The following is a 13,520-nucleotide window of genomic DNA, read 5'->3' on the forward strand; positions in this document are numbered from 1 at the left end:
CACAGCTTGTGCTAATAAATAAATAATCTTCCAAATTCAGATGTAATTCAGATAAGGTTCATGCTTGACTCACACCTGTTTTATTGGAGACGATTTGGTTAATCAGATGTGTTTTTGGGTAACATGCAGTACTCCATCTAAAACTATTCAAAAACCTCATAAAATGACCTCATAAAATATTAGCAGTTTTAAAAATACATTAATTTGTACATTATAAATTGAATCTTGATACATTATATGTGCCAACAAACCTTGTTTTTTGGTAGAAAGTGTAGAAAAAAAATGCGGTAACATTGTTGACACGAAGTAGCATTGCACCTACATGTCATCTAACTCTCATTAGATAATTAGTAGAGTGTCTGCTTCATATCTGCTAACACTTTATGATAGTCTCCCAAGAGATATACTACGGACTATAAGTAACTTTGCAAGTACATGTCAACATATTCTACCCCTAACTCTACCAGTCAACTAACGCGCTAATGAGAGTTAGTAGACATTTAGGTACAACATTACTTCTAGTCAACAGAATGTGTTAAAGGGACCGGTAAAATAAAGTGAAACCAAAAATGCAAATAAAAACACCAGTACTAGACGAGATATATTTTCAGTGTTTTATTAAAAATGACCTAAAGAATTTCCTAAAATAAAATACAGAAAATCCATCAAAAAAGTACACATCTTAGGGAGGACAAAAATTGTCCTCCTATATACATATGCAGTAGTTTATCATTTCAGTTCTCAAAAAAGAACTTATCACTTATTTTGTCAAATGCCAGACCTTTTTATGTAGATCCAAAGGCACTAAAATATAAAAACACTAAAATTCTTTATCTCACACGACGCATAACGCGTGATGTGTAATATAACAGTGCTTAATTTAAACACTAAGTGTCTGCATCCCTTAGTTAGAAAACACATTTAAACAGGCAAGTTGTTCATTGGCAGTGTTCCTTCGACAGATGGGATGAACTATGGAAAACATGCTAGCTTTAAATACTGTAAGTAGTTGTGTAGTTGCTCACAGTCTTTTGCAGTTCTTTCTCAGCTTAAAGCTGTTTTTTGCTTTGTAAACTGAGCGCTCCAGACATGCAGTACGGGATGATACTGACCGTGGCGAGGGGAACGGTGGCACTCTTGCAGAAAGACAGCAGGTAGAAGAGGGCAGCCGTGTGTGTGGGAGGCTTGATGGAATCGAAGAGATGCAGCAGAGACAAAGAGGCGACAATACAGGCCATCCTGGCTCGAGCGCTGCTGTTCCTCTTGCTTTCCGTGTACAGCGGGGAGTGAAGACCGAGTCCCAGACCGAACAGGGTGCCCATGTTCCTCAACAGACTGGCGAACGGTGTGGTGTCCAAATGGACCCAGGCTGGATTGACGCACCACCGCTGGGCTTTCTCAAGCGTCCACAGCAGATCCACACCCAGAGCTTTGAGGAGCAGGTACAAGCCCACCGCAAAAGAGAGCAGGAACAGCGTGATGTTGAAGTAATTCTTTAGACTGGCACTGTAGATCCATTTCTGTCTGTTGAAGGCCTCGGCAACAATCATGCCTGTGAAAAATAAGAATAAATGTTTTTTTGTGCTCCATCAGTTTAACGGGTACACTACAGGTCAAAAATTTTGAATAGTTCAATTTTTTTGTATTTTTGAAAAAAGCTTCTTATTCTCACCAAGGCTGCATATATTTGATCAAAATAAAGATTTTAATATTGTGATACAAGTGGTTACTATTTTAAAACATTTTAAATTCTATTTATTTCTGTGATGTCAAAGCTGGATTTTCAGCATCTTCTTCCAGTCTTGATCCTTCAGAAATCATTCCAATATGCAGATTTGCTGTTCAGTTATTATCAATTTATATTATAATGGTTTTTATTATCCATGTTGAAAAAAGTTTTTGCTACTTAATATTTTTGTAGAAACTGTGATACGTATTATTTTTTAGGATTCTTTGATTAATATATAGGTCAATGAACAACAATTTTGCTTAAATAGAAATACTGTCACTTCAATTTTTCTTTTTTTTATCTTATTTACCCCAAACGTTGATATATTAAATGAAGCAGCAAAATTTTGATAATAAGAAATGTTTCTTGCACAGCAAAGCAGCATATTAGAATGATCTCTGACAGATCATGTGACACTGAAGACTGGAGTAATGATGCTGAAAATTCAGCTTTGCATCACAAGAATAAATCACATCTAAAAATACGATCAAAGAGAAAACTGTTATTTTAAATTGCAGTAATATTTCAAAATATTTCTGTTTTTAGTATATTTTTGGTCAAGTAAATAGATCTTTGGTGAGAAGCAAAGACTTCTTTCAAAATGAAAAACCCCTTTAGAAATGTATAGTAATGAGGATTTAGTGAGCTGTTTACCTGAAATAACTCCTGCGAAAACTTGATGGGGGAAATGAGCGGCGATGAAGACCCGAGAGAGACAAACACAGACCTGGACCGTCCAGAAGAGTGTCCAAAGTGAACCACGCAAGTATCTAATTAAAAAACAGATAGTAGATCATAAACATATTGCAGAAGCAACTATCTATTTTAAAACTAACACCATGTAAAAATGACCTAATAGTGATAAAGATTGACTTACGGGCTCTTAGATGAGGATTTCTTCTCTTTGCTCAGCATTATGGCGAGGATTGAGGTGACCAATGTGTAGTAAACACCAGCAGCGCCCATAGCGTGACCAGACGGGCTTCCTGCATCAAGAAGCAGCTAAGTGAGCAAAGTGCTCTTTTGATGTATGATAAAAACAGGTTTTAAGTGGACTAGTGTGGTACTTCTTGGGGAGAAAGACGCACCTGGACCAGTCTCACAGGTCATGGGATACTGCTCAATATGCGGCGTTGAGCTGTTGATGTAGTAGGAAGTCTCATGGACCCACCAGTATGGACGTTCTCCAAACAGGATCCTTAAATAGATTAATGGAACAACATTAAAATTCAATTCATGATTTAGTTTGACAGTAAACTCTTTATTGGTCTGTTTGCTTACCATTTGAAGACCAGATTGAGCCAGTCTCCTATCACAGCCACCCAGATGAGCTTGATCCCGACTGATTCTTTCAGATGGAACCAGATGGGAAAGAAGATGAAGAAGGTGTTCCTCAGATCTGCTGCAAAGGAGATGAAAAGAAACCATCCTTGGGCATCTTTGTAATGGGTCTGCAAGTATTGGGTACTACTCACTCCAAACCCGTGCAATGTATCCATCACAGCATTCATGTTTAGACTTTGTCTAAGGCACTATGCTTTGTAGAGCTTGTCAAGAGTGATAGTCCTCCAGCGCCTGCCTGTGGTTTTTATACTAGCAGGCCCACCACCACAACGCATGGACAACACGATCTTTGAACCTTGCACATGTGTAATAAAACACAGAGTGGAACAGGAAAAAAAAAACGTCAGAGTTAAGAGCTTGTTTGTCCTTTCAGAAGAGATAATGCACAAACAAGTTCAGGAGAAAACGGACGTAGAAAATATGTAGCAGTGAATCATTGAACTCATCTGTGACCTCGGAAACACATGACAATGATTCAGATCATCCAAGTAAATACAAAATGCAGTTTTGAAATAATGATTTCATTTATTAAGGGAAAAAAGTTGTCAACCTGCCTGGCCCTATGTGAATCTAATAACTGGTTGGGCCACCCTTTGCAGCAACAACTGCAATCAAGCGTTTGCGATAACTGGCAATTAGTCTTTCACATCGCTATGGAGGAATATTGGCCCACTCTTCTTTGCATAATTGTTTTAATTCAGCCACATTGGAGGGTTTTCAAGCTTGAAAGGACTGTTTAAGGTTATGCCACAGCATCTCAATCGGATTTAAGTCTGGACTTTGATTTGACCACTCCAAAACCTTAATTTTGTTTTACTTGAGCCATTCAGAGGTGGACTTGCTGATAGGTTTGGGATCATTGTCTTGCTGCATAACCCAAGTGCGCTTAAGCTTAAGGTCACAAACCGATTGCCGGACATTCTCCTTCAGGATTGTCTGATAGAGTGCAGTATTCATGGTTCCATCAATTATGGCAAGTCATCCAGGTTCTGAAGCAGCAAAGCAGCCTCAGACCATCACACTACCACCACCATGTTTGACTGTTGGTATGATGTTCTTTTTATGAAATGCTGTGTTGGTTTTACGCCAGATGTAACGGGACACGCACCTTCCAACAAGTTAAACTTTTGTCTCATCAGTCCACAGAATATTCGATAATCAAGATATTTTTTGCCGAATATGAGACGAGCCTTTGTGTTCTTTTTGGTCAGCAGTGGCTTTTGCCTTGGAACTCTCCCATGGATGCCATTTTTGCCCAGTCTCTTTCTTATTGTTGAATCATGAACACTGACCTTAACTGAGGCAAGTGAGGCCTGCAGTTCTTTAGATGTTGTTCTGGGTTCTTTTATGACCTCCTGGATGAGTCGTCATTGCGCTCTTGGAGTAATTTTGGTCGGCCGGCCACTCCTGGGAAGGTTCACCACTGTTCCAAGTTTTCTCCATATAATGGATAATGGCTTTGACCGTGGATCGCTGGAGTCCCAAAGCTTTAGAAATGGCTGTATAACCCTTTTCAGACTGATACATGTCAACTATTTTGTTTCTCATCTGTTCTTGAATTTCTTTAGATCATGACATGTTGTGTTGCTCTTTAAGCATGCTTTACTGTGTCAGACAGGTTCTATTTAAGTGATTTCTTGATTCAACAGGTCTGGCAGTAATCAGGCTTGGGTTTGGCTAGTGAAATTTAACTCAGCATTCTAAAATAATGTGGTTATTGGTTAATCACAGTTCTTTCATAATTTAACAGGAGCGGGCAATGAATATTTCATGTAGGGCCAGGTAGTTTTGGACAGCTTTTTTTCCCTTAATAAAAGAAATCATCATTTAAATGATGCATTTTGTATTTACTTGCATTATCTTTGTGTAATATTAAAGTTTGTTTGATTTTATGAATCTTCTAAGTGTGACAAATATGCAAAAATTGAAAAAAGGGGGCAAAAACCTTTTCACGGCACTATATATATATATATTTGTGTGTGTGTGTATGTTTATATATATATATATATATATATAAGTATTTAAGATATATTTAGAAATAGAGTGTGTGTGTGTGTGTGCGCGCTATTAAACATTAAAACAAAAATATATAAAATATATTTACTAATAATAAAATATATAAAAATATCTAATAATATAATTTTTTTCAGTTTTTTGTTATGAGTGATTCTTGCAAATAAGTAACATTCATTTGCTACATAAAGAATATTGTGTGTGTGTGTGTGTATGTGTGTGTGTACTATTGAATATCATTATTATTATTTTTTTACTAATAATAAGATATGTAAGTATACCTGTTAATATATTTCATCTAAATCTAAATGTGCATGAATTGTAAAATATTAGGAAATGAGTGATTCTTATAAATAAAATAACAATTTATTACATAAAGAATATTAATCCTAAAATATGCATTATGCTATAATTTCCCTGCATATTCAATATATATATATATATTTTTTTTATTTTATATATATTTTTTTTTTTTTACTGTAATGTTATACTTAAGTCATTTTTTTAATCAACATACAAACAGTATTACAAATTTAAATACTTTTCGATTTGTCCCATTGGAAAACAAGCTATTTGTTTACTTGCCTATGTATTTTGTTGATATATTTCTTTGTTTATTGATTTATTTTTTTGTGTATTTGTGTCTCTTTTTTGCCAAAACAAACGTGTGTTGTAATTAATCTATAGACCTACGTCATTTCTGACTTTTTAAAAAACTAGGGCAAAAATCCTATTCAGAAGATAATAGTATCAGTATGGGAACCTGTTGCTCTCAGACAGGCATTCTTTTGACTGCTTACATAGGCACTTGCTGATTTATATTGAATTGGTTTGTTTACATGTGTGTTACATCAGTGAATTAATCATTACATTGATCAGTGATGCTTAAATGACAAGCTAAACTGTAAACAATGCAGGTTTGTTAGTCAGTTCTAGCTGATACTTGTAGTGTTTGTTTATTCGTCCAAGAGTGGGGCCCTCTAGGGCTTGTGGGGCCCCAGAACCTCAGTACACTACTCCAAATTTAAACCCTTGTGAAAAAGAAGTGTGCTTAATTGTACTGAATGAGAACGTATAGTGTACCTAAAATATTAAAAGTCTATTTAAAAAAATGGGTTACACATTATTTTAAGGTGTCCTTGTTACAGTTTAATTATACAAATACACAAGTGTACACATTAACTACACGTACTTACTATATGGTTAGGGTTAGGATTAGGGTTTGGTTTAGGGTTGCTTGCATGTAATTATGAATCATTTATTGTTATTTTAATATTACGTACATGTAACAAGGACACCTTAAGTTAAAGTGTTACCAAAAAATATACTTGTAGATAATATAATATTAATGAAATATAATATTAACAGCCACTTAAAGAATATTTCTTAACAAACTTAAATAGACTTAAAAAGTGCTCTATGTAATGATGTCAAATTAAAAGTTTTTCTATACATTTTTTTTGTGGTGCTTCAAGTTACTAAAGCACTCTTAAATTCAACTAATTGCATCTGAAATAAATGTAAACTATAATACATTTCCATTTAATTGTAAATACATTGCAAGAAAGCGTCCAAATAACATTGCATTCAATTTGTGCACAAGTATATGATTTCAATAATACGTGCTATTTTTAAAAGTATGCAGAAAAAAAAAACCCAATGAACTTAAAAATCTTTTTGTAAGACAGAATACCATGAAGTACACCAAAACAAATTGTCGCAAGTCAGAACACGAATGGATCAATGAATCTGGTTCATTCTTTTTTCCCATGATCACCAGCCACACAGAACCATTAAAACTAGATCATTTACATTAAATGCGTCATTCCAAAACGTGCTCGCAGTGACATCACACTCCATGAAACCAAAGACAAAACTAATCAGTGTGTCCACTCAGCATTTTATCAGTATGTGTCCCATCAGCGTCATCACGGGTGAAAGGTCCTGAAATCAAGGGCCTCTGAGTTTTCCAGTCAGCATGCAAACAAAACCAATCCATCTAGCCTTGAATAAAGTCCAACTAGAACAGAAAACGGGTCCGACGGCTGGACGAAGCCTGGCAAGCTGCCTGCGTATCTGCAGTTTGATCCCCATGCCTGTGCCTTGTGCCTGATCTCTGCTTTACCAGGGTGACCGTCCCGATCTCAGACTGCAGAGATGGACCTGCTCCACAGCTGGGGGGTGAACCTAGCTGTCTCTCTGCAGACAGAGTACCGGGACTCTGAGAACCTGTTTCAGTGGGTCTCCTCGGTGGCGGATCTCCACACCACCTTCTTTGTGTTTTTCCCCATTTGGTTTCATCTGCGCAGAGACGTGGGTGTCAAACTCATCTGGGTGGCTGTGGTCGGAGACTGGCTAAACCTTGTGCTGAAGTGGTGAGATGCTCATTGGTTTGTGTATTGTTAATCCCTGAGCTAGAAGTAAACATGTCAAGATTATGCTGGTCGATACACTGACTTTGAAATTGTAGTGAACTTCACAACTAATATTAAGTAACACATGGATTAAAACATGAGATTCGAAAGACTGAAATAACTTCCAAAAGAACATTTTATAGTGTAGTAAATTGGTGCATTATCAGAAATGTTATCAATTAAATATTGCAGCTCAAAGAAAACAGAACACAATTTAATATTTTCTTTAAATAATATTTGTTTAATAAATGACTTAAATATTAATATGTTTAATATGAATAGAAACAACTCATTTTGTAATTGGTTATTTTCAATAACCAATTTCTATAGTGCACCAATTTATCACACTGTAAAAATGATTTTTGAGATCAAGTAATCTGTTTCTGTGTATCAAAATAATTTTTTTGAAAAATGATGTTTCACAGTGTAATGAATTGCTGAGTTTTCGGAAATATTATCAATTAAATATTCCACAAGGCAAACATAAAACACACTTTAATGATTTCTAATGAATTAAATCATATTTATTTAATAATAATTTATATATTAATGTTTAAAATGAATAGAAATATCTTAATAATTTAATTTAGAACATTTCTAATAATGCACCAATTTATTACGCTGTAAAATGGATCTTTCAAGGTAAAAAAATTATTATTATTACAAATAAATATTATTTAAATGAATTCTTTGTGTCGCTATTCTCTCGCTGCAATTAAATGAATAATTGAAATGTATTATGCATTTCATAATAATGCATTTCCATATTATTTGATGATATATAGGGTGCTCTTCGGTGAGAGGCCGTACTGGTGGGTGCTTGAGACTACGTTTTATGGCCCTGTAAAACGTCCTGAACTGCAGCAATTCTCCATCACATGTGAAACTGGGCCAGGTATATTACAGTATTTATTACAAGGCTATCTGAAATACTTGATTTTGATTGGTCAGTCTGACATAATAAAATGATTTAAACTTAAATCTTTATTTCATGCTTGTGTGGTTATTTATTTATTTTGGTAAGTAGTCATTTAATAATCAGAATTATATACATTGAACTGGTCATTATTGCTCAATAAGTGGCCCCTCCTCTTCCTAACTGACTGTACATCACATCCCCGTCTAATCACTTTGACTATGCTGTGTATGAATTATCTCCTAATAAAATCTGCTTCTCTGTAAACCGGTGGTTATGCAGTTTAAGCAAGGTTGCTGTTCTAATCTTTCGTGTGGAAGCGGATCTGCTTCTGGTTATCGTAGTGTGTCAGTTCAAGGGCCGTATCTGAATGATGTCATACGTATTGCTATTAATATTACACATGCTGGCGAGTATCCATTCATTCTTGACCTGAATTAGCACCCTGGATCAATTAAAAAGGCCCATAAATGACCTGTCCTGAACTGATATTTTATCTTAATGGCTGCTGGTGTTTTGTTGGTCTTATCTTGTTTAAGCTGGATTTAGCTGGTGTCCAAAACTCCTCTAAACCAACCTGAGAAACCAGCAGACCAGTTTAAGCTTCTGAACAGATGTATCTCTAATCAAACAACATTTGCTTTCCCACACAATCAATGATTTGATATTTTTTGTAATGTAATGTAATGTTAAACTTTGCCCTGTTTTCACCACACTGCTTGCTTGGTTTTCGTCTTCCAGGAAGCCCGTCGGGTCACGCCATGGGTTCTGCGGGTGTTGGGTATGTGATGGTTACAGCAGTGCTTTCCATTGTTGCTGCAAGAAAACTACCTCCTTTACAGTATAGGTCAGTCTGAGACATCTGTGCCTTTATAGGCTTAATTCTTTAATATCACACACCTGACAGTCATTTCTGCTTGCAGATTTTTGCAGCTGATGCTCTGGATGCTTTTGGGTTTGGTGGAGTTACTGGTGTGCATATCTAGAGTCTATCTCGCAGCCCATTTCCCACACCAAGTTATCAGTGGAGTTATTTCAGGTGGGTTAGGGTATCTACTTTGTGTGTGTGTGTGTGTGTGTGTGGGTGTGTGTGGGTCAGTGGCATATCCACCATATAGAAAAGGGAATAATAATCTATCAAAAATCGAATCTAATTCTTAGAAATGTAGCTACTCGTTGTATTCATATTGGCTTAGAAAAACTTGTACCAAATATACCATTCTCAAGAAAGGTTTCTTAGACAATTCTAATGTAAAAATGTCATGTGGTGTAACCATCAAGAAAAAAACTAATTGAGTACATGCGAGTGTACACATCTCAATCATTATTTTCAAAAATGGTTATAACACTTTTTTAAAATAAAGTACATTTTTAAAGTAAATAAAAAGTTACTGTATGTGTTCTCTTCATAAAAATATGTGGATTGTTATATTTTTGGGAGTTGCACCACATGACATTTTACAACCAGTATCAGTGTTATTCTAGTATCTAAATATTTCAAATAATGTTCTTTCTTGTTTTTTTTTTTTTTTTCATTTTGTTTGAATTCATTTTTTTTATTTAGTTTTTATTTTTATTTTTTCATTTAAATTGTAGTTATTTCATTAAATCAAGATAAACTCAATTGAAATGAGAAATGTTACTTTGTTAACCAGCTGAAATAAAAGAAGTTTTTAATGTTTATTTTAGATCATGTTTATTAGCTCAAATTAAATAATTAGTTATTAATAGTTTATTCGTGTTTTTTTACTTAACAATAACTCTGCCCTGAACCTGTCTTAAATTTTATTTTCTTAAATATTATTATGGAATGAAGCATTTTGTTTATTAAAATAATTTTCATTTTTTAATTTTCTATAATGATAATATAGTATTTTTAGCTTTTTTTTGGGGGGGGGGGGGTAATTTTTGAATTTTAATAAAAAAATGAAAAACATGCTAATCAGATAAAGATTTGGTTTATGATTTACTTAAAAATTTTTACTCAGAAACTGCTAGAAAATTTTATAAATAATTACCAAAACAGCAAGTAACATTAATTAAATTGATGTAGAAAGACTGAAATAGTACTGTTTCTTGTTAAACAGTACTATAAACTTACAAAAAAAATAATTTTACAGTGGATAAGAGGTGTATTCAAGCCATTTTATGTATGACTTGCGTTTTGATGTATTTCTGAATTAATAGATCCTGGAAAAAAAAAAAAAAAAGCATTACAATGTTCACTTGATAGTGCATTATTGCTTCATGTTGCATCCAGACGCTCTCATAGCTGGTGGTCTTTTATTTCCAGGTATAATTGTAGCAGAAATATTCTCCAGAGTGCAGTGGATCTACAGCGCCGGTCTGAGGAAATACATCAGCGTGACTCTGTTCCTGCTCTTCTTCGCGGTGGGTTTTTATGTGCTTCTGAAAGCCGTGGGTGTGGATCTGCTGTGGACATTGGCGAAGGCCCAGAAATGGTGCATCAATCCAGACTGGGTCCTTTTAGATAGCACCCCTTTCGCCAGCCTGCTGAGGAACATGGGCACACTTTTTGGTCTGGGACTTGGCCTTCACTTGTCAGGCTACAGCGAAACAGCAGGCAGGAAACACAGCAGCGTTTCTTTCAGGACAGGATGTATTGGTGTGTCACTGGTGTTGCTGCAGCTTCTGGACAAAATGACGTTTTCCTCAAGTAACCAGCTATTTTTCTACTCTCTGTCATTCTGCAAGAGCGCTGTGGCTTTGGTGCTTCCCACTGCACTCGTTCCTGCAGTCCTATGTTGGATTTCATCAAAAAACAAGCATGAAAAGAGCATGTAGTGCAATGATTTTCAAGTTAAATGCAGTGCTTCAGCAAACATTTTTGCAGTGCACTCTTTATAAAATACCTCAGATGGTATGTACAGGATGAGTGGCTACAAAACTCAAATCGTTTAAACAGTTTTGAACTTTTAGTTTGCTGTATACCTTTTTTTTAAATTCTCTGCATTGCGAAAACCATTTAAAAGAGATAGAGAGAAAGAAAATAGAAATGCAGTTCTTTAAAATGTACTTTGTATTCATGTTGGTTTAGAAAAAACTATTTTTATAACATTTTCAAGAAAATGGTACCTTTAAGAAAACGTTTTTTTTTTTTTTTTTTTTTTTTACTTTCTAATGACTGTAAAAAATTGTGTAGTATAACCATCAAGTAATTTCTAGTTTGCCTTTACATAAAAGGTACTTTTCTGGTAATTATCTAATATTTGATGAGGCCTATTGACCTTGACACAGTCATTGCAGACAAATTATTTTCAAATATTGATAAGAAGTAAAGCTTTTGTTAAAATAATAAAAAAAAAAAAAAAAATTAAATACAATATTTTGAGAAAAAAATGACTTTCATTAAGAATGTCATCCTTTTACTGAGTTCTTGTTGTTATTCTTCTTCTTCTTATTATTATTATTACCCCCCCCCCCCCACACACACACACACACAGTATGTCTTTTAGAAACATTTGAACATTGGTCTACATTATGAGACACAAATCAATTGTGAAAGTTTCAAGATGTTATATATCCTGACTATGATGAATTTATGTGGCTGTAAGCATCTCTTTAACAGATCTTTTCAAGATTAGTTGAGCTCGTTGTTGGCAATCTTCAGATTACGGCGCCTCCCAGCATATCTTGTTATCTATGAATGGTTTTAAAGGCGGCTGGTCCATTCACTAACTAACATTCATTCACATCTTCTGTTCAAAGGTCCCTCAGTCATGCTCTGTACATATGGCTGTCTTCTGTGCATTGTTCATATGCCGGCTATTATAGGAATCATTCAGCTCAAAACGTATAGCTTATGTAAAATTTATAGCACCATTCATCTGTTTGGAGCTCTACATTAACATCCTACCAAAAACTTTCACATTAGATTAGCTCTATTTCTTACAAATGGATATTTTAAAATCAGAAACACAAACGATTTTTTTAAAAAACTACCCATAAAATATATATCCTGGCAATTTTGGTTCATTATTGCAACATTCAGTTTTTCTTAGAAAATGTATTTGCATTTGATGGATATATATCCAATATGTTTCAATTGTATTACTTTATATATTTAGATTATAAGTGCCTACATGCATTACTAAACATAGGATATCTTTTTATGACTTTAATTATGGAATATTGTGTCTATATTTTTGTGTTATCTGTTACCAATCTAAATGAATGCATGCATATCTTTCAGATTCACTGACTGACTACTTTAACTGCACATGATTTTGCATAATGAAATAATAAATTTTTACAGTGTGGAGACCGTGTTTGTTTCTGTTTCACTCATACATTTCCAACTTATCGCAAATACCTCTGTTAATTTTTTCCAGTTCCAGTGAGTCCAGGTGCAGTGGCTTCCTACATTAGTGCACTGTAAAATCAAATGTATAAATAAAAGGTTACTAGACTATATTTTACAAGAAAGTACTATTTAAGTCTTTAAAGAATTAATATTTAAGTCAAACTGTTGCTTACAGTGTCTTTGTAATTATTTGTGCAATTTAATTTTTGAATGAAAGTGTTTCAAAGTACTATTTTTTTCTCAGTGTGTGAAAAAAATTCAAGTGCATTGTTTTAAAAAGTGGGTTTTAGAAAATTATGTTTATTTAGAACACAAAAGGTTTTCTTTGCATTAAAATGTTTACGTTCATAATAATAAAAAAAAATTATCATGAACAGACTTTTTTTCTGAAAAACATCCATATTGATTAATTCTCTCTTCTGAGGAATGCTTTTAAATATTAACTTGCGTTGCCTACTTTTCTCTAACCTCTTTTACGCATGCTTGAATTTTGCTCTTCTGTAAGGGTTTGTGACGGGCGTAGTAGGCCAAAGTTCAGAACATTTTGTTTATGCGGTTTGTGGCCTGGAGAATATGTCAGGCCCGTTATATCATAGACTGCACAAACATCCTTATCAATGTTCACTCCTTACTGAAGGTTACAGGTTGGACGTGTGCCACACAGCACTCTTCTGTGCCTGTCCCAAACAATGCATCGGTTGCTATTCCATTGGCCACTGGCTGGTAAAAAAGAGTAGTTGAAGTTCACGTTCAGTTTTATTTCTAAAGCACGTTTAAACA

General features: G+C 34.6%; 2 protein-coding genes across 2 annotated transcripts; one reads left to right on the forward strand and one right to left on the reverse strand.

Moving 5' to 3' along the window:
• Positions 1-602: 602 nt before the first annotated feature.
• On the reverse strand, positions 603-3,275 carry LOC306852396 (glucose-6-phosphatase catalytic subunit 1-like). Its single transcript, XM_079389159.1, has 5 exons — positions 3,011-3,275; positions 2,818-2,927; positions 2,607-2,715; positions 2,384-2,499; positions 603-1,552 (listed from the first exon to the last, which is right to left on the reverse strand). Exons 1-5 carry the CDS (start codon positions 3,238-3,240, stop codon positions 1,050-1,052), a joined length of 1,068 nt encoding a protein of 355 aa, XP_079245285.1. The 5' UTR covers positions 3,241-3,275; the 3' UTR covers positions 603-1,049.
• Positions 3,276-7,082: 3,807 nt separating this feature from the next.
• Positions 7,083-12,698, forward strand: LOC306852041 (glucose-6-phosphatase catalytic subunit 1-like). Its single transcript, XM_079388634.1, has 5 exons — positions 7,083-7,461; positions 8,286-8,395; positions 9,158-9,263; positions 9,340-9,455; positions 10,710-12,698. Exons 1-5 carry the CDS (start codon positions 7,244-7,246, stop codon positions 11,219-11,221), a joined length of 1,062 nt encoding a protein of 353 aa, XP_079244760.1. The 5' UTR covers positions 7,083-7,243; the 3' UTR covers positions 11,222-12,698.
• Positions 12,699-13,520: the final 822 nt, after the last annotated feature.

Source organism: Barbus barbus (assembly GCF_936440315.1).
Source record: "Barbus barbus genome assembly, chromosome: 32".
Lineage (NCBI taxonomy): Eukaryota > Metazoa > Chordata > Actinopteri > Cypriniformes > Cyprinidae > Barbus > Barbus barbus.